Source organism: Meles meles, chromosome 6 (genome assembly GCF_922984935.1).
Source record: "Meles meles chromosome 6, mMelMel3.1 paternal haplotype, whole genome shotgun sequence".
Lineage (NCBI taxonomy): Eukaryota > Metazoa > Chordata > Mammalia > Carnivora > Mustelidae > Meles > Meles meles.
In genome coordinates, this window is record NC_060071.1 from 103969673 (window position 1) to 103991301 (window position 21629).

Below are 21629 nucleotides of genomic sequence, written 5' to 3' on the forward strand. Positions count from 1 at the left end.
TCTATTCAGTGGTTCTAATACTGAGATGACAAATGGCTTCAGATCATGAATCTGGCTTTTCAGTGATTATGAAATAGTTATTTTTCTCTTTTCCAAATCTGCATGTCTGCCTTGGGGACTAACATTTGCAACTTATTTGATTAGTAATTTTTAATATTCCTCAGAGTGAAGCCATACTCGCATTGTATCCACGAATAAGAACCACCACAATAGCTAATGTTTATTGAGTATTGTTTCCTTGGGGCACACTTTATTTTATTTATTTTTAATTCTCACAACTCTGTAAGATAGAAACTGTGATATTCATTTTGCAGAAGAGGAAACAGACCAACGAGCACGAAGCTAGCAAGTGGCAGAGCCAGGATTCAACCCAGGTCTGCCCAACTAGAAGAATTTATGGATAAAAATTGTTGAAAAACAGTGCCCAGCACTTGTTAAGCCTGATGTTCAGCTGTTAGCATCATCACTGTTACTGTCAGGCTTTTTCTTACTACTGTACCCTTTGTGGTAAGATTACATATCCGGACCAATGGTGGCTGGACTGTAGTTTGGCTGTGTTACTGAATAATCTTCCTGGCTGGGTCAGAAAACTTAATACGGTACCAAAGAATTTTTTTTTTCTTGCTTCCATGCCCAAGAGATGCATCGTTAATGTCCTGTCACCCTTGAGAGGCATAATTGAGTTCCATAAGATCTCTTTGGCCAAATTCCTGAAGGACTGTGTTGTTATTTCTTTTTTTTCCTTAAGAGATTTCATTTGTGACACCTCAGTGTGTATGAGAAAATGACATTTGATGATCGGTTTGTATTTTAGAATGTACTGGAAGCATGAATGGTGTATAAGGAAAAATGTGGCTTTAGAGTCAGATATCAGAAACCCTACTCACCACCATTATGGGATCCTAGGCAAATATAACGCTAATCCTCGACCATCTAGGGTTCTATACAATTCACAAGGTTGGGGAAATTCTGTGAGATAGTGACTCTGAAATGACCAGGTGGAATGGGTGGCACATTAATCAGTGCTCAGGAAATACCAACTGCTGCTTCTTTGATAGGGGAACTTAGTATTTTAAAGAATCCTGTTAAGAATCCTTCAGTGAATATCCCCAACTTATTTTTTGTGTAAAAATTCATCTTTTTGCCTCTGCCTTCGGCTCAGGCCATGATCCCAGGGTCCTGGGATCGAGCCCCGCATCGGGCTCTCTGCTCAGCAGGGAGCCTGCTTCTTCCTCTCTCTGCCTGCCTCTCTGCCTGCTTAGGATCTCTCCCTCTGTCAAATAAATAAATAAAATCTTAAAAAAAAAAAAATTAATCTTTTTTACTGGCGTACAGTGTGGTACTTCCGTATGGCATGGAAAATGACCCTCTCACCTGCTTAAAACAAGATAATTAATAATAATATAACTGAATGAGGTGGGGAAATATATTGGGCAGAATTCTCATTCTTTAGAGAAATCAAGTGGCTATTAAAACTGCTTCATTTTTAAGACCCATAAAGTGGAAATTATATAAAGTAGAGAGAGGACAGGCAACATTCTGGGAAAAGAAATTCCCGAGTCCCTTTCACAGTAACACACACCTTGTGCCTGCCCGGCCAGAGTTTTTATGAGCACAGTCTTATTGCAGGAAGCAATCAGAGTAGCCTTGAAGAGGAAATTGACCTAAACTCACAGTAATAGATTGGTTTCTCCTGTTAAACCTATACTGTATGTGCCTCTCTTGATGTAAAAATATATGAGATGGAAAAAACAGCCCAAATAGTGAAAATAGGCCACGTCTTGTCTTTACTATGCCAGACAAGGATGCATTTTCTAAACACATTTCTTCCCATGTTCATGGGAAAACAGGCCCTAAACAGACTCATTTATTTTTATTGAAGAATCTCATATGAAAATATTTTGGTTACTGAGTAATTTTATTTATATTCTGTTTGGAACTTCATACCTTATATCCTATTACAGATGAGCACTTAAAAGACGTGGCCCAATTTCAGAATACATTTAAAATTCAGAGACCATTTTAAGAATTTTTTCCCATATCTCATTGTAGCTTATATTTTATAGTTTATGGTTTAGCTAATAGGATGGATATCTTCTTATATGCAAGTGATGAATCACTGAACTCTGCCTCTGAAACTAATAATACAATATATATTAATTAAATGAATTTAAATAAAGCTAAAAAAATAATGTATATTGTATTGGCAAGTGATAATTGAGTTTCTTAGAAATAAGTATTTTCTTTCCAAACTAAATATAAAGCCTTTACGTACAGCCTTTTCTCCTCATGAAATGACAGCCTTAAGTATTAGGCTGCCTCTGATTTTGGCTTCAGAGCTGGATGGTTACATAGTTTGAAACCTATAAAATCTAGTTCATCTCAGAATATAGTTATAACGTTGTATTCAATATTCTAATATCTGAGAAAAGGTAGAAAACTTAAAAAAAAGATAAGGGGCAAAAATAGTCTTGTTTATCAGAGTTTCAATAATGTAAATATTTAGAATATTATCAGATATGAGAGTGTTAATATGATATAGTGACAATACTAATATTCTGAAATCTCAATGGCTTAAAAAGTAGAATATATCATTATTGATTTAATATGTACTCAAGACTTTCTTAAATCCTATAGTAAAGTAGGGATGCAGAAAAATGAGCAAAGTTATTTTAAGTCAAAAACTTTCTAATCCTGGGATTTCTCCTTCTGTTTCTCTTCTTTGGTGCTTAGTTGTCCATTATACAAGAAAAACATACTTTTTCATGTGATCTTATTTCTATAGGATAAAAGGGAAATTGAAGCTTCTCTGACCCTTGGATTGACCATGCGGGGAATACAGATTTTTCAGGTTCGTAAATGAGAAATAAGTGTCATACGGTATCTACTATGTCTTGTGTGGACAGTGCTCTTGTCTGGTCGTTTGATAGGTTCACTGGTTCATTTCTGGCCATTGCTTCCTATTTTTCTCCCAGATGTGGATGAGGTAGGATAGATAAAGGGATACAATCCAAACCTCGACAGTAGTAAGTCCTCCAGAACAGAAAAGAATAAGCCAAAGATTGACCCAATTTCATCACTAATAGGTCATTAATATCCAGACATTCTTCTTTGTGGTTATGGATTTCAAATATTCTCTTTTATCCTCTGGAGCATTATAATTGTGTAAAGAAAAAAATGACATTTTAATACAGTGCCAGACCAGACATTTTAATTTCCATTGCACTTTTCTGTTAAAGCCTGTCGCTTGAATAAGTAATACCTGTCACGTTCTTGCAAGTGGGGTAGTGTTATACTGCAGCCATCAGCAGGGGAGAGAGAATGCCTCTTTCTGTGAGACCAAGGAGAATATAAGGTTCTCTTATCTTTGATTTAGACAAATATCCAGTTATGAAAGTCTAAGTACCTTATCTCATCTCTTGAATGCCTGAGTCTTGGACTTTTTATTTAAATTTAGGGATAGGCTCAAAGGGAAAAGATTGCCTTAAAAGGCTAGATAATGCACTCACTCGGGAACCCAGAGCTACAGTTTTGTGTCACTAATCTTTTCATTATTATCTGAACATCTCCAAAGAGAGTTGAGGACCCCTATCAGAGTTTAATTACTGTATTTTAGTTTTCCAGGAGAGAAGTTAGAGCCATTGTAGAGTGTCTGGCATCTTCCTCCATAACTCTGTGTGCATTATAATTTTCCCACAGAATTTAGATGAAGAGAAGCAATTGCTTTATGATTTCCCCTGGACAAATGTTGGAAAGTTGGTGTTTGTGGTAAGTTTAAAATAACTGAGTAAAGGAAAATTGCCCAGTTGTTTGTTTTTGTGGATTTTTGTTGTTCTGTTTTTGAAAATAATACTGTTCCAGGCAAAAAAGTTTATATTTTTAAAAAATTGTCAAAGAAGACAACTAGCTTTCTTATATTCTTCTTGTATGTGCTTTAATCCTTGCCACTCACCAAGAGTGAACCTAAAATTAAAGAATCTTATAGCAAAGGAATTACTAATTTGTGGGTCTGGTCCCCACTACGCTATCCTAGGTTACTCTAGTCACAGAAGAAATGTAGTGGGGGAATGTACAAGATGAGTTTATCAAACAGAATTGTTTTTTAAAAGCAAAGGGATCAGAAAACAGAAAGCCATAATCACAGGATGAATTACTCATAGCATGGGGGTTCACCAGTTCTTTTGGAAGTTGCTTCTTTTGAGCAGAAAATAAAGAATGATAACAAGATGTTTTTATTCATATCTATCTCTTTGAAGCTCATCATTACAAAGAAAGGTCTACAGTTCTTAATAGGAGAAATGCTGCTATTTTTAGAATATTGAGAATAGTATTCTTTTTTTGTTGCAAGAGCAAATTCATGAATTTCCCAGCTGTTTCTCTACCTTGCCAGCTATATCTGGTTTTTGGTAGGGTTCAAAGAATTACAGTTAATAATATGTATGTCTAGTGGTCATTAAAATCCATATTTTTTTCTTTGTTCAGAAGAACAAATTTTTGTTGGAAAAAATGCCCAAAGAAAGTAGGACAATAAGATTTGTACACGTGTGCTTCTCTCCCATAAGGAAGATGGCCTATATAAATAAAGGGCTGTATTGCCAAATAGCATTTGGGCACTGACTCCACACTGCCTTGTGAAGTCAAAAGATCTGTTCCTGACTCTACATTATTTTAATTACTTGGGCATACTTCAATCTGATTCCACTTTACTCATACATTGAATGGGGCCTGACCTCCTCCTCACTTGGTCTCTCTCATCCAGGCCCTTTGTGAAAGGATCTGAGCAATATGAAAATGAGAAAATTATTACCCCAGTTGTCCCTGTTATGTCCCAGATTGAGTAGTAATAAAATTCATTTATGAAATTGAGTGCTTTAAGGGTCCTGGACTCCGTGGTTCCTGAATTGAATTGTGCATCAGTGTTATGTGAGGAGCTTAAGATAAAGATTCTGGGTCTCGTCCTCTTCCTCTGAGATTTTTTGATTCAGTGGATGTGGGTTGGGAACAAGGCATCTATTCTGATGAATTTCCCAGATGATTCTTATTCTTCTCAAGGCTAGCCTATTCCTGCTCAACTTACCTTGAGTAAGTTACTTAACGTGTGTGCCTTGATTTCTTTGTTCCCAACTGGGGATAATTTTCCTCCCATAGGCTTATTGTGAGGATTAAATGAGTTAATACCTGCCTAGTGCTCATTAAGTGACTGTTACTACCATCCTAGCATTGGGATCCACCGGTGGTTCCTTTAAAATGAAAAGTTGAGGGGTGAAAACTCCATCCCCAACTGAGAGACCCAAAACCATATTGTTTTGTATTAACTTGAAGTGTATAGTTGGAAGATGCCTCCCACTTTGCTTTACTTCCCCCTCTGGCTGAGAATTGTTTGGAATATTCCTTTGCAGGCCTGCGGCCGTATTCATTAATAGGAAAGGTGAAGGAATTTATAATATCCAATGACTATAAGAAACTTTGCCAAACTCTCCTCCTCAACTTAATGTTAATGAACTTTATGTTAATGATCCCAGGCTTAAAGAACGAGAGATTCCTTATATCTTTGATAGAGATACTTACGCTACTTCTGTCTCTTCTTTTCTCATCCCTCTAACTGTCCCTCTAGCTTCCAGCTCCCTCTTTTTTTTTTTTTTTCCAGACTCTGTATGCCCAATGGGGCTTGGGGCTTGAACTCACAATCCTGAGTTCAGGCGTTCCATGGTCTACTGACTGAGTCAGCCAGGTGCTCCCCCGCACTCCCCACCCCAGCCTCCCTCTTTGATCCAACTAAAGAAGTTTTTCCATTTTTTTTTCTTAACCCTAAATAGGAATTTGTAGTGTTTGCTCTCATAACTCCTTATTTCCTCCCCAGAGTTTATGACAAACTATAGTTATTTTATGTGTTTATGTACCGTCTTTCCCACCAGAACATATCTCTATGAAGGTAGGCACCTTGTCTGTCCTACCCACTGTCATTTTCTCAGTGACTAGCACAGTATTTGGTACATAGTGTTTAACAAATATGTGAATGCATTATGCTTCTAGAATTTGTCAACTTGTTTGCTGAATTAGGGTGTTGGAATTGCATTAGAAGATGCTTCCATGATGGGCCCCTCTTTTCTCCATCATATAAATGGCCCCATTAGCCAGAGAAACCAAAGATACTCCTTGACTATCATTCCCAGTCAGTGTTTACCAAAAGACCCTGGCTAGACACTTCACTGAATTTTTGGTAAACGTAGTCCTGTGGCATATTTGAATAGAAAAACAATAATTTGTCTCTGAGTGAATTTTGGATGGAGCTTTCTACATGTATTTCTGAGTCTTCCTTAGTAAGGAGACAATGAAGGGGACCTTGGCAAATGAGAGACTTCTCTTCCCAAATCCGATGTGTGCTTTCGCTCCACAGGGTAAGAAATTTGAGATCTTGCCGGATGGCCTCCCCTCAGCCAGGAAGCTCATCTACTACACGGGATGCCCCATGCGCTCCCGACACCTGCTGCAGCTCCTGAGCAACAGCCACCGTCTTTACATGAATCTGCAGCCCGTGTTGCGCCACATCCGGAAGCTGGAGGAAAATGAAGGTATGGCGGGGTCTTGGGCAGGGCAGCCAGTGGTGCCTTTGCAGCCTGGGGCCCTTTACTATCTAGAGCCGTGAAGAATAGGATGTAAGGGTTGGGCCTCTCAGATTCAGAGCAACATTCCTGTTCGCCTCTCCTCACTGTCTCCTCACTGTCCTTGAAGACCAGGGGTAGCCTTGAGGCCCACCAGCCGCAGCACCTGTCCAGAAGACCTGAGGCTGTTCCTGTCATTCAGCTGTCCCTGGGTACAGTCTCTCAAGTTTCCCCACACTTGCCTTGAAGATGGTTACAGAAAGCCATGTCATGAAGGTGCAGGCCAAGGTTTATTGGCAGCTCGGAGCACCTTGGGATCTGGAATTTTTTCCAGTGCAATTATTCCTTAGATTAGAGTGACAATAAAGGTGGGCTACAGAATGTCTCCAGTCTCTCTCATAGACTGCCAGGAGGCCCCCAGTCTAGGTGAGCAGGAATGACAAAGGAGAAAGCATTTCTCACTGGAGGATTTTATCAGCCAGTCCTGCAGGGGCTTTGCTGAGACACAGATGAGAGCAAATCATTTAGGGCCCCTTAAACAGGGGACCAGTCATGGTAAGGAAGAGCTCTACAATATTAACTGGATGGTTAACCCCTCCTCTTGAGCTCTGGCACCCCAGGGTGTCTCCACTTAACACACTCCAGCTTCTAATCCCCCCAAAAGTTAGTTTGCATATTTGCCTATTTTAATGTCTTCCATTTGTTCTGCAAATTCACATTGTGGTAATTCTTACAATTCAATTAGATTAGATCTAGGATATCTGCATGAACATTTGGATACAGATTCATATTTGGGGCCGGGTTGGAAATAAAGTTTGACCTCTCCGACCCCACCTTTCCCACAGAAACCCGACAAATACTTGTCCTCTTAATAAAAAAACCTTATAGCGTTTGCACATCTGAGCGATTTCTCCCAAAAGCTATCTCTAACTGAATGAGACGCAGTTTGGAGATGCCATTGCTTTGTAAGCAGCCATTAGAACATGAATCACTCCCCGCCGTCTGCCACCGAACTGCTTCTGTCTTTGGAGAGAACTGGCGTCACTGCCAGGTGTCCCGGCTTCCACCGCGGCGACACAGCCAGTTCCTCCCCACCATGACTCATCGGTAGAACAGATCACATCTCTCCAATGCTGACATGAATCTCAGGAGGAAGGAAGATGGGACAGAAGCATCAAGGAAACTTGTAAGAGTAGGTGACCTCCGTGTGGAGCCCATCATTTGTCAAAATGGCCACATTCCTAAATGGCCAGCTTGTAGGGCATTGAGAGTTATTCTGTGAGCTTTGCCATCAGCGTTTTAGTACAGTCTTGTTTAGATGACCTTAAGGGGAGCCCTTGAGATCCTGAGAATTCGTGAACCTGCCTTATAGGTTCTAAGGTAAAATTACAAAGAATTTTCAGTTCCTAGAGGGCAGGGTTTCTTTCTTACCATACATAGTACCAAGTGCCTATTTGGGGGCTTACATGAGGAGGGCAGTGAAGAAATGATAAAGGTGTAAATTGGATTTTTTATTTGGATAAATGCAGATAGATTTGGGGGGACATCTCTTTTTATTTTTCTAAACCAGATTTAGTTTCTTAGTTTCTTCTACTTAGAGATTCTTCTAGGTCTAAAGAAAGTCTGAACTAAGTTTCTCTGGGCCAGCCTTGGCCTGACTCCATCCACGCTATCTCATCCACACTTAAGGGCTTCATCATTTTTACAAGAAAGCTCTTTTCCCAGTCTTAGTTTAGCAAAAGAAACTAACGAAAAGCTCAACACAAAAAGATACTGTGTTTTTCTTTAGAGTCACCTTGTCTGAAACACTGTTTTAGCATTTTATAATGGGAAATGATCACAAGAATTCTTCCGTAGCATTAAAAGAGAAGTAAAAAAAAAAGAAATGCTTTTGTCATGAAAAAGATTTTTTAACCCAACTTTATTCGGCAGTTAGAGCTTAGTTTTTAGGTCTTATGTCAAGAGGTCACAATGACTGCATTCTGTTCAAAAATCATGTATCAAAAGCTTTATGGCCTCTGGGCTTTTACAACAAAGCGAATACAAAGAATGCCAACACATTGATGATCTGTGCTGTTGACACCATTGATTACTAGGAAGGCGAGAGGTTGCATTTTGCAATAAATACATTTCAGAATTATGTAAGCGTATCCTTCAGTTAGTAAGCGAGTAGTATGGTACTTCTTAAATGTCTGCACTGGGTCTAATGCCTCAGCCCTAAGAAGGGAATACTGGCCAGCCACATAGAACACCGAGGCTGCTCCAATAAGTTGACAGGAAGTAGATTAACGCTAGGCTCCTATGAGGTGGAGGACAGGTTGGCAAGAGCTTATCTTCTAGTATACTAAGGAATATAGAGTAACTAATTGACTCTGAACGTGCTGGGAAGTGTCGAGAGTAAAAGGGCTTTTTATAATAAGCAGAAAAGCTTTTAAGTTATTAGAACCATAGTTCCCAATTGTCTTAGAACTCCAGCACCCTAAAGAAGTTTTTAGAAAGCTATTTTCTCTTTGCTTTCCACCTTCCCAGTGCCCCGGGGTTATGATTTTGAAACTACTGCGAACGGAAATTGTATGAGAATTTTGTACACCCCTTTAGCTCTCCATCTTCCTCTCAACCGTGGTTGCCTTCAGGAAATAGGAATTTTTGGAACCCGGTCTAGCTCTAGAAGATGGGTTGTAGATGATGCATGTGAGACTTGTCTCAGATGTATGTGTGTGTTGGGCTCTGGTCTCCAGCCCCAGTCTGCTTCCTATATGGCTACACGTACTCCCTGTTGTGGTGTAGCTGGACTCCTTAGAATTGATATGAATGGCCGGAGCACAAAAATATACACATAGCCTTCTGCAAGCATTTTTGCACTTTGCTTCCTGGAAAGAACATATTCTCTTTCTGCTGATGCTCCTTCCTCTCTGGGGAGCCCATGGTGATTATACTTCAGAGTTGAATTTAGACATCAGGAGTACAAGTATTTTCACTTACCAAGAAGCAAGACAATTAAATCCATCAGTAGGCCCCCTGAGAACCCAGTTAGTCTACAAGTTACCAATTTCTGAAATAATACCAATTTAACATTCCCCACGTGCATTTGCCATCTTTAACATTGTTCTGATGTGTTATTTCTCATCTGTATTAAGAAGGCAAAGAATCTGATCTACTTCCCTGTTTTAAAATTCTGACCTGTAACACAAGGGTATAATTGTATACCTGCAACTCAGTTGTGATTTGGTGCTTTAATGTAATGGTTAGTTAAGCATTTGACAAAAGGGACTTTCTAATACGTCTTTGTGTTAAAGAATGGCACTGACCTATGAAAGAACAGTTTTATCAGTCAGAGGTCACCCCGGTATAAATCACCAAACCAGTAGCGATTCCTGTATTTTCCAAATAGATAATAAAGCCTCCCTAGTTCACCCAAAATGGAGAAAAGGAGTCTTCATTAACGAGAAACTAAATTTTAGAACTCTTTGGAAGAAATTTGCAGAAGAGTATTTTTATTTTAAATTATATTCAGCAGTCAGAGTTAAACTAATAATAATGGGCCAAACTGAATAAATAAAATTAATGGCAATTAGTATAATTACATTTCTTAAACAGTCTTCTATAGCAGTGCTTCTGAAATTATCTTAAAATGTCTAATCCATTGTGGAATTGATACTTCTGCACAATACAAAATCACGATGGTGGCTGTCCTGGTGATGTCCCACGGCTCTAAACACCTCTGAGTATTTATTCGCACTTACTGAACCCATGTCACTGTGGACCCATAGCGGTTTGCGGAGCAGAGGTGGCCTGGCGACTCTCTTCGGAAGAGCACTTTTCCAGTTTTAAAGCCTTAAAACTCTCGGGGTGGTGTGAATACTCCTTCAGGTCTGTTGTCCTGGTTTCTGTTCGTTTGCAGTCTTCTTAAGTTGTGCTCCTGTCACAACCCTCAGCAGCCTCCAGCCCCTCCATTCTGGGTGCGCAGTCGCCCTGGTTCTTAGCCTCACGTAAGCCAACCGGCCATTCCGTCTTGGTTGCCTGTAACGACGCGCTGTGTTCCTCCCCACGCAGAGAAGAAGCAGTACCGGGAGTCTTACATCAGCGACAGCCTGGACCTCGACGTGGACCAGCTGGAGAAGCGGTCCCGGGCTAGCGGGAGCAGCGCGGGCAGTGTCCGGCACAAGCGCCTATCCCGCCACTCCACCGCCAGCCACAGCAGTTCCCACACCTCGGGCATCGAGGCGGACACCAAGCCCCGAGACACAGGGCCGGAGGACAGCTACTCCGGCAGCGCCATCCACCGCAAGCTGAAAACCTGCAGCTCCATGACCAGCCACGGCAGCTCGCACACCTCCGGAGTGGAGAGCAGCGGCAAGGACCGGCTGGAGGAGGACTCGCAGGATGACGGTAAGGGCTCCCCGGGGCTCTCCCCACTCGTGGTGCTGCCCCGCCAGCTCTGGCTCCCTCCTTCCTCCTGCCTGGTATTGTTTTCAAGTACCACTTCTGGAGACGTGCTGTGCGGAGCGCCACTCGAGAGTACCGGTAGAGAAGAGGGGTCTTACGTGCCCCCTCCCTGCCCCGTGATTTGGTGGACTTGCTTGTGTGGTAAAGAAAGCATTCCTCCGGTGGTGATCCGTTGTGGCCACAGGCTGGGGTGCTAGTGGCTTCTGAGTCCTAGCGGTTTCTATGAAGTAGAGCAGAAGTCAGCCTGCAGTGCTCAGGTCTGCGTTCCTGATTCCCAGATTAAATAGACATTGACTCGGACAGCAGAGTAGATGCAACAATGGTGACAGAAATGTCTTCAACTTTTTGCAGGGAAAAAAAAAAAAGATTTGAACCCAGGCCATTGGTTATTTAGTAAGTATTACTTAAATTCCTCCTATGCAACTGGAATTCTGGGAATATAATAGAAAGTTAGCGCCTGGCTGCTTAACTCTGTGTTAAGGAGAGAAAACCAGGGGCCTGTATCAGACAAACTTAGCCTATGTGTGCATCTTTCTTTCTTTCTTTTTTTTTTGTTTGTTTGTTTGTTTTTAAGATTTTACTTAGTTATTCATGAGAGACAGAGAGGGGAGGGGGAAACAGAGATAGAGGGAGAAACAGGCTCCCCTCAGAGCAGGAAGCCTAATGTAGGGCTCGATCCCAGGACCTACAATTATGACCTGAGCGAAAGGCAGAGGCTTAACCGGCTGAGCCACCCAGGCACCCTTGTGTGCTTCTCTTTTTTTATTTTTCTGCCTCAAGTGCTGTACCATTCAGGTTTGGGAAAAAGATACTGACTTCATTAAGGAAAACTGCAGCACATTTGCTCGGTTTGGTTTCTGTAGAATTCATGTGGATCGCAAATGAAGTCCCTTCAATGCCTTGTGAGTAGGCAGCTATGGGAAATGGGGACCCTCGTGAACAACTCATTGTGCTCTGGCCTCAGGCAAACAGCCCATCAGTCTTAGTTTTCCCTCTGTCATCTCAGCAAGGTGGTAGAGCTCTTTCCTTCTTTCTTTATTTTCAAGAGTTTATTTATTATTTATTTTAGAGTGTGCAAGCGTGAGCATGTGTAAAGGGTGGGGCAGAGGGAGAGCGACAAGCAGGCTCTGTGCTGAGTGAGGATCTTGATGCAGGCTCGATCTCACAGCCCCGAGTTCATGACCTGAGCAGAAATCAAGAGTCAGACAGTTAACCGACTGAGCCCCGCAGGCACCCCTTTCTCTTTCCTGCTTTCTTAAAGAGTCGAGAATAACTGACAAATCATGGCACGAGAAGACATGTCGATAACACACCAATCCTGTGAAAAAAGAGAATAAATCTAGCTGCGAATTGTCCCTAGAATTTCCTAGTGTAGATTATCATCAGCAAATCTATTTTAAAATATGGGGAATCACATAGCCTCCCTCACAGTACGGCTGTGCATTCTGGTGTCCATTTCCCTTCGTATCCCCAAATGCCTTTTCCTTCTTCTGTGTCAGAGATAGAGATGCTGGTCGACGACCCCCGGGACCTGGAGCGGATGAACGAAGAGTCCCTGGAAGTCAGCCCAGACATGTGCATCTATATCACCGAGGACATGCTCCTGTCGCGGAAGCTGAATGGACACTCTGGTGAGCTCTTACGGGAAGTTCTCCTTCAGGAGTGCACTGTCCCAGGCTGAGAAGCAGGGGTCTCAGAAAACAAGAAGTTTGGGGTGGGGCTCTAGGTCCGACTGGACTGGAATCAGAACTTTCCAGGTCAGCACCACAGACTGCCGGCTTGAGGATCTTCCCAGGGAGAATGGGAAAGGAAGGGAAAGAAGCACCCTCCACCCCAAGCTCTGGGCGAAGCACAGTTTCTTCTTTGATGTTGCTGATTTGTTTTGCTATTTTAAATGATTGAATCAGAGACTCCTGTAATAGTTCTAGAAGGGGCCTCAGAGACCTTTCTACAGATGGGAAACCCTGTCCATGAGGGAGACAAATGCTGTGCAGCTAAATACAGAGGGTCTCTGGGTTTGTTTTGTATTGTTTTCCCCCACTAGATCATCCTGGGTGTAGGAGTCTGGAGGAAAAAGTGTCAAAAAAGGTAGACATAAAAAGACACTAAATTCCGTATTCAGTTAACTCTGTTAGAGGACACACATTCACTGGAACCCTAGTCTAGGATTATATATATAGTTATTATGCTATATATATACCTATATATATAGTTATTATGCTATATATATATATATATCTATATAGTTATTATATAACTATTTCTATGAAATAAAAGATGTTACCCTAAAAAAAAACAGCACTGTGGGTTTTGTTTTTAAGCATCAGTCCATCCTCATGGCTCTTGTCACATTTCATGCCTTGGTTTCCGATCCATACAAAAACACGCGTTCGGAGTCAGCAGCGTGGACACAGCACAGGGACTTATGACTCAGCCATGTCAAGCTTTGAGTGAAAGACCCTGTTGACAACAGGGATGACCTGCGATTGCTCGGTCAAGACCCATGGTCCCCGATAGTGGGTCTCCCTGCTGCAACAGGTGCTGGGAATCAGAGATGAACAAGGCCAGCATGCAGGGTCCCCTCATCCTGGCATTTAATCTGTAATAGCATGAGGCTCCTTTATTGCAGAATTTTACCTGCTGACCTAGTGGAACTGTGGCCCCCTGATGCTCCACCAGGAGAAGGCCTGACAGTGGTTACAGAGAATCCCTCTGCCGAACCAACACAGATTCATCAGGCTGCTTGCCCTGGTTGTGTAATTAGACTTCTTGTGCCAGACTTGGCCCTTTTTGGCTTTTTTGCCCATTTGCTTTATTAAATAGACATTTTTCCTTATAAAGACATTTTAATATATATTAAATATAAACTTAAAATTATATGCACATTATAGGTGCGTGCTCTCGGTGTGTGCATGTGTGTTTGTGTGGAAAGAAAACTGTCTAAACAATACACACCAAAGTGTCGGTGGGAAGAGGCAGTGCGAGGGAAACAGATTTTTGCTTTTTATTTATATATTTCTACGTTTAACTTTTATGATAATGTTTTTAATTATTTTATTTTTTTGAAGATTTTATTTATTTATTCATGAGAGACACAGAGAGATGGAGAGGCAGAGGGAGAAGCAGGTTCCCTGTGGAGCAGGGAGCCCGATGCAGGACTCGATCCCAGGACTCCGGGTTTATGACCTGAGCCGAAGGCAGACACTTAACTGACTGAGCCACCCGGGCACCCAGGTTTTATCATTGTAAATAGAAATAAAGTATAGATAAAATAGTTGTTTAAAAAGGTTTATATATGAAAGCACTTCTCGAAATATTATTTATAATAGCAAAGAAAAGGAAAAAACCTCAACAGGTCACAATGAAAAGTTTATTCTGTCCATATGGTGGAATATTGTATGACTATTAACTAATGAGATTTTCAAAGGATATTTAATAATGTGAGTAAGATAGGCAAGAAAAACAATATAAATTTATATTAACAGTAGGATCTAAAATTATAAAAAAAATTATAAAAAATGTATATGAAAAAATACATAAAAATATTAATAGCCTTTTCTCTGGATGATGGGGTTATAGATGATCTTATTTTCTTTCTTGCATCATCCTACTTTTCCAAATTCTCTACAATTTGAGCATTTAAACATTGTTTTTAAAATACGGAACTCAGATTGAGTAGTGGTGGAAGTCTGGGCGATGTCAGTTTAGTGTTCTGAGCCCCGGACTTGATGCTGATTTATCTAATGCAGAGTCTGGGTTTGGAAGCAGATTTTTTACAGGCATAAGGGCCAAGAACACATTTACCAGGAAATCCAGAAGGACCCATTCCAGGTCCTAGTGCACCAGTCTACACCTTTCTGTGAGGACTTGTTAAAAGTTTAAAGCTGTCGGGCGCCTGGGTGGCTCAGCTGGTTGAGCGTCTGCCTTTGGCTCAGGTCATGATCTCCAGGTGCTGGGACCAAGCCCCACTTCGGTGCCCAGCGCATCAAGGAGTGTGCTTCTGCCTCTGTCTCCGCTTGTGCTCTCTCTCTCTCTCAAATGAATAAATAAAATGTTTTTTTAAAAAGTTAAAGCTTTTTAAAATATAAGGATATTCTAGAGAAAGACCCCCTACTAAAGCAGTCTGTATCACCCCCAAGATATAAGTATCCACCTGAGAGTTTCTGTCTACATGTAAACCAAGAATGTCTTCCTTTCATGTTTCAGTTGAACTAATTATCAAATACTTAATATATGCAAGGCCTATACTAGTCACTTATGAGTCATTTCCAAAGAATTAAGAGATAGAACACAAAAGGCCATTTCTGAGGTAATTAACAGTAGCTAAATAAAAATCACATGACTCAAGGTTCTTTTTTTATAAGGTGAAAACATACTTTACCTAAGAAACCATTCACCCTTGAGGACCTGGGGTTTGAGTGACTTGCTTCATTGATCTGCAAGGAAAATGTCAGTGATCATCTTCACTCCCATCTCCAGTTCTTGTTAGCAGCTTTATCTTCTGAAACATTAATTTCTGACGCTTCACTCACATACCACAGCCACAGAGGGAAGTTTCAGCCCTGAATTTCTGCTTCCAAAATATTCTCAGATTGTCCTTGAGCGCTGGGGCGATTAGGAGCCCTATTGCTCTCAGAGATCCAGGACCGAGTGTTCAGGATGACCTCCCGTTTGTGCCCTCTGCGCAGTTGGATCTGCTGCAGGAAGCAAGTGCCACAGGGCCCCTATCAGCCCGAGAAGGTCCTGTGAGTTGAGTGTGTCCCGCAGGCAGGTCCAGCCCTTTGCCCTTTCCATGCATTTGCTCTTCAGTCATCGTTAAACCCTGTGGGTTAAATGCTGCTTTCAGCCCCACTTTACAGGAGGAGACTTACAACACAGGGAGGCCATGTCACTGGCCAGCAGACACAGTAATCACAGTAATGACTCATCTGGGCCCAGTTCCATCCCAGATCCGTGTGGTCAGAGCCCCCACAAAACTGCCGCACATCTAAGGGGAAGCAAACGTAGAAGGCCATGTTGTGGTTCAGCTGGGGTTAAGTTCAGACTTCGTACTCTATGGAACGTGAGGGAACTTTAGGCAATAAACCGCCTTTTCACCCACAGTCTTTCTTTTTGTCACTGACTTCATAAATACCTTAATTAGAAGTTGTTGTTTAGAAAATTCAGGCTCTTGTGGTGCCTGGGTGGCTTAGTTGTTAAGCATCTGCCTTCGGCTCAGGTCATGATCCCAGGGTCCTGGCATCGAGCCCCGCATCAGGCTCCCTGCTTGCTTCCCTCTCTCACACTCCCTCTGCTTGTGTTCCCTCTCTCCCTGCGTCTCTCTCTGTCCAATAAATAAATAAAATATTTAAAAAAAAAAAAGAAAAATTCAGGCTCTAAACTCCTCCCTGTCCTCTAACCCCACATTTACCCTTCTCCTCCCTATTTACTGTAAGACAAGAGACGGAATGTGTTCCGTCTGGGTCGCCCACCACGGAAGAGTAACAGATTTTTCAGTCACAGCTAATATTTGACCTTTTCATCTTGGTGGTCGTATATGTCAGATATGTGGCAAGAGGTATGACTAATAGGAAGTCTCATTGGTTTTACTATTTTTTACCCTGTGTTTTACTTTAGGGTTGATTGTGAAAGAAATCGGTTCTTCCACCTCCAGCTCCTCAGAAACCGTCGTCAAGCTTCGCGGCCAGAGCACTGATTCTCTTCCGCAGGTACAGAAGGAATTGGAAAATTTAAATTGGGTACTGAAGTTATAGAAAACTTGAAATAGAACTCACAGTTCTATTTATATAAATGAGCAAAAATTAAAAACCCTCAGGAAAGGATTCTTACTAGGGATATTCCAGTTTTGTTGAGAACATATGTCCATTTTTATTTGCTAGTTTCATTCATCTTTGAGTTGATTTTTATTTGGATAAATTATGTACTTTGTTTCACACTTTTTGTAGCTGGGAAGCCTCTACAGACTTCAGGTTAACGCTGTTAACCTGTGTGTGTGTGTGTGTGTGTGTGTGTGTGTGTGTGTGTGTGTTTGTATTTATTGACCTCAACAACTGGGAGAAGGATTTTCTCGTGAGGTGTGTTGTGGCAGAAGTGTTTCCACACCCTGATTTTTCTATCCAGATTGGATTTTCAAAGTATGCTGAGTGAGGCTGCTTGATACCCTGTGGTCACTGGCTACACTGTTAACATATAAGAAGATAAAGCACTCTGAAACTCGTGGTTGCAGTATCTGGGTTTATTCTATAACTGATCCTCACATCTTCTTCCTGAGCAATCTCTTGTTCTCCCGTTTATGCCTCTCTCTCTTGGACTGTCTCCGTCTTTTTTAAAATTCTTTTTTTTTTTTTTTTTTTTTTTGTCTTCTGTGTATGGTTCTCTCCTCCCTTTTCTCCATCTGTCTCATTTAAGTAGCCTTAATGCGCACCTGCTGTCTTATTAAATGTTTTTGAGTCATTTCTAAAGCAGTATGTGTAGCATGATGATTATGAGCTCCAGGGTCACACCACCTGGGTTCACCCCCTAGTTCTGTCCCCGGTGTTAGATCTGACAGTACAGAAATGTCCGTGGGGCCCAGCTTGGGCTCCACAGCCGCAAGGCAGGAGCACCCCCTGTGTGCCTGCCACGAGGACCTAACGTGTTCCGTGTGGGAGACCCTGGCGGCCCCCAGGAGGCCTGCCTGAGTACAGCCGATTGGCATTTTCAGAGGGTTCCCAGGGGTGGTAGTTCCTAATAAAATGTTTTTGGGCTCAGACCCTGTTCTCTCTCCCGGCACTTTAGCCTTTAGTAAAACGTGAGCACTTATTCTGACAAGGTTGGTTTGTGCAGTTTCAAGCAGCTCGAGTTGAGAGGGGCGATGCCTTATTTCCTTCTATCACCCATTAAGCATCTTTCATTCATGTAATTATCTGAACCACTTTTTAACCTATTTATATTTTCAGCCAGTAGCACTTCTTAGGATAATGAGTTCTAGAAGTCTGCTGCCTGCTGTATGAAGTATTTGGCAGAACACTGCTTACAGTGTTCGGGACCCAACTCTTGCCTCGCAGCCTTCTCTGGACTTTGTATTATTTTTCTACCCAAGAATTCTAGTTTTTTAAAAAAACACTTCTTGAAGTTGTGTTTCTTGAATAATAATTGGTTCGTTTCCCCACTTCTTACTAAAATAATAACAGACCTCAGCACGAAAATGTTACCGTGCTGAATTGTCATATTCTAGTGGGAAAAAAAAAATTGGGCCCTATCTTTACCTTTCCAGCCCTATTTCAAGACCATTTCTTGACTTCTGAGATGCTAGAGACAGTTGGTTCCTGTTGGATTTACTTCCTTTGCCTTAGATTATTCGTCTGTAAACAGGGAGAATAATGGCACTGACCTCACAGGGCTGATGGGAAGACTGAATGGTCAGGGCCTTGCACCTAAGGACTCGGTGAATGTTTGTTGCTGTTACTGGTGGCTGTGACATTTTCCCCACAGGGCCTCAGCAGCCCTGAAACCTCAGACTGGAAATCACTTTCCAACATACAAAGATTCCATAACCTTCTAAGATTTTGCAGCTCTCTCTTTATAAGGGCAAATATTGCTAACCTTTCACTTTGGTCTATACTCTTAAAGTTGTTCTTACCTTCCCTTATTCTGCAGACTATATGTCGGAAACCAAAGACCTCCACTGATCGACATAGCTTGAGCCTGGATGACATCCGACTTTATCAGAAAGACTTCTTGCACATTGCAGGTCTATGTCAAGACACTGCTCAGAGCTACACTTTTGGGTGCGGCCATGAACTGGATGAGGAAGGCCTGTACTGCAATAGCTGCTTGGCTCAGCAGTGTGTCAACATCCAAGATGCTTTTCCAGTCAAAAGAACCAGCAAGTACTTTTCTCTGGATCTCACTCATGATGAAGTTCCAGAGTTCGTTGTATAGAGTACGTCTGCACGCAGCTGGCTCCGCGGGCAGCCTGCTGTTTGCTGGAGGCTGGAAAGCCATGGAATTGTGCCAGATTTTCTTCACCCCTCAACATATAGCTCTTTCTTGATGATACTTGCGATGGAAATAAAAGCCTTGGGACAACTGCACTTTAAGTATCACACAGAGATAAAAGAACTACAGAGAATGTACACCAAGACCAGTGCCCAGAAGTTCATGATCCTTTGGAAGGAAATGTACTTTACTGGTTACCAGGCCTTCAGAACATTGAGTCTTGGTGTTTGTTCCTCGTTTTTGTTTTTTCGTTTGATTACACGACATCACATTTTTTTAAATCATGTGAAAGATGTTGTTAGGTTTATTTGTTTGCTTGTTTTTTTGTCTGTTTGTTTGTTTGTTTTTTTGGTCAGTCCCTCACACAAGTGGTTTGAGAGAGGAGAGAAGAGTCTGTCCTTTTAACGGAGAGACTGTTGCCTAGTACGTAGCCATTGCCGCCTCTCCGGGGCTGTCCCAAAGTGAACACTAACAAAGTGGTCAAAATCCTGTAGTTCTAGCAAGCCAAAGACATGGACATAACAGAAGCACAGCCCAGGTCCACAAGACGGGAATGAAGCAATAACCAGAAGGCTCTGTGTGCTTTGATGCCTTGTGACCCCTTCATGCCTGCTCGGTGCCATTGTCCTCTTCCTGCTCTCCCGGAAAGCTCTAGGACCCAGCAGAGTTTCTCCTCAGAATAACTGATCAGTGGTGTTCATGTCTGTGTGCATTTTGTGGCATTTGCAAAACGAGTTTCTGTTAAAACTATGGAAATGTCTTAGAAAATGTTTGTGCTTGGTGTTTTGTTTGCTTTGTTTTAATCAAGAACCAATTATGGTAATGCTAGTTTCTGCTTAACCAAAATACCATAACTGTACGTATATGTTATACATATATAAATACTGGAGATTGGGTGTGTTTATATGTGTTTAAAGCTTACTAACTCTTCTTCTTGGCTTCCAGGACTGTTTTTGTGTATATGGTCTTTCTCGTTGAACTTGGAGAATGTGTTGCTGAATGAATGATACCTACAGACAATCATTTAATATATGTCGAGTTAAGAATGACTGTTTTCTCACGGGTCTTTTGCTGTGATCCTCAGCCCTGGTTGCACAATAGAATTATTTGGGGAGCTTTAAAAAAAAGTGACAATGTCTTGGTCCCACTTCAGGCCAATAAACTCAGTCTCTTGCGGCAAGGTCGACGTGCCCTTGCCTTTTCCTTTAAAGCTCTCCAAATGGAGCTAATATGCATTGGGGTTTAAAACCACGGCTGCAGAGGGTGTCTTCTGTTAATTTCGAAGTTAGAGTGTACAGAAAATTTTAGCGTTTTAGAGCGGGCCATTTCTAAGACAGTTACTGCCACTGCTGTTAAGATATAGAATGAAACCAGGTCCAGGAGAGTGAATCTGTTAACCTTTAGATGTATAGTAACAATGTTGTTCGCACTTCGGGAGAGAACTTTAGCACAACGTGTCTTTCTATGAGATGTTTGTAATGATTTCGTATTTTACAACATTTGTTTACCATATTTTGATATACCATTTTTTCTATCTGCCAGGTTTTCTTAAAAAAAAAAAAAAACTATATTATTTTCTAAAGAAACAGTCATATTTTTATACAAGATTACGTTTTCAGGTAACAAAGAAATAGATTTCGGGTACAGCAGAAAATGCGGTGTTCCGCATGGGAGTCAGTATGATGAGCATGTGGAGAACACGGGCCGGCCCTGCCTTTATGCCGCCCCTTGCACGCCCCCCGTGCGTGTGCACCCACTGGGCAGTGTGTGCCCTCCAAGCCCAGGCAGATCAGTTTTACCCAACACTGAGAAAGGAACACAAGTTCTGTAGAGTTCTATAGTCATGAAATTATTTTGCTTTTATCAAAAGTTCTAAAAGAACCAAAGTTTCATATATCCGAATGTACAAAAGGATCTCAGTCTTCTGTACGAAAGGGTAGAAGGATCAGCTACTGACTGCTTCACTCACAAGTAAGTCGTTGAATAATCCACCGTTTCGTATAGATGCGTCAGAGACACATCCTGGGAGGTTTAACTGAAAAGAGCCCAGATCATAATGTGGTGCATTTCCTTAGCTCATAGCGTTTCTTGCAAACATCAAGACAAAAGCATCTTTAATTAAGTATGTAGTGCTTTCTTTTTTCTCTGTACTTCAAACATCAAGACAAAAGCATCTTTAATTAAGTATGTAGTGCTTTCTTTTTTCTCTGTACTTCAACCAGAATCAGGTCTTCAGGGTTTTGCCAGCATCGTTGGTGGTTTTGCACACCCTCTTTCTAATTGGGTTTATGAATAATCTTGTGGGTTTTCAAAAATGAAACATGCTAAGGAAGGTTTTTGCTTTTTGATCCACTGTTTGCAGCAGAATTATATATATGTATATGAAAATCCATTTTGGTTACTGACATTTTGTATTTGGAAATTGTTTTAAACAATAAAAAAAGGAAAAGAAATGTATGAAGCTGTAATTTATTCTACATTTGTTAATAGTATTGCTGGTTGGTATACCTGTTTGGTACATACGGCCTCTCTACGTCTACATTTGTATTTGCAACAATGAGCTTTATATCTACATAAACTGTATATAATCCTTTCTGTGAA

General features: G+C 41.4%; 1 protein-coding gene across 3 annotated transcripts in view; it reads left to right on the plus strand.

Moving 5' to 3' along the window:
* The window catches only part of FRMD6 (FERM domain containing 6), a 75659-nt gene extending 54506 nt beyond the window's left edge, over positions 1–21153 (plus strand). For all 3 annotated transcript variants that reach the window (XM_046010128.1, XM_046010127.1, XM_046010129.1), the window contains exons 8-14: positions 2786–2851; positions 3700–3768; positions 6398–6572; positions 10656–10991; positions 12548–12679; positions 16665–16756; positions 18687–21153. In XM_046010128.1, the coding sequence (XP_045866084.1) occupies positions 2786–2851; positions 3700–3768; positions 6398–6572; positions 10656–10991; positions 12548–12679; positions 16665–16756; positions 18687–18971 (1155 nt within the window). In that variant the 3' untranslated portion in view covers positions 18972–21153. The remainder of the gene's footprint in view (positions 1–2785; positions 2852–3699; positions 3769–6397; positions 6573–10655; positions 10992–12547; positions 12680–16664; positions 16757–18686) is intronic.
* The last annotated feature ends 476 nt before the right edge of the window (positions 21154–21629 follow it).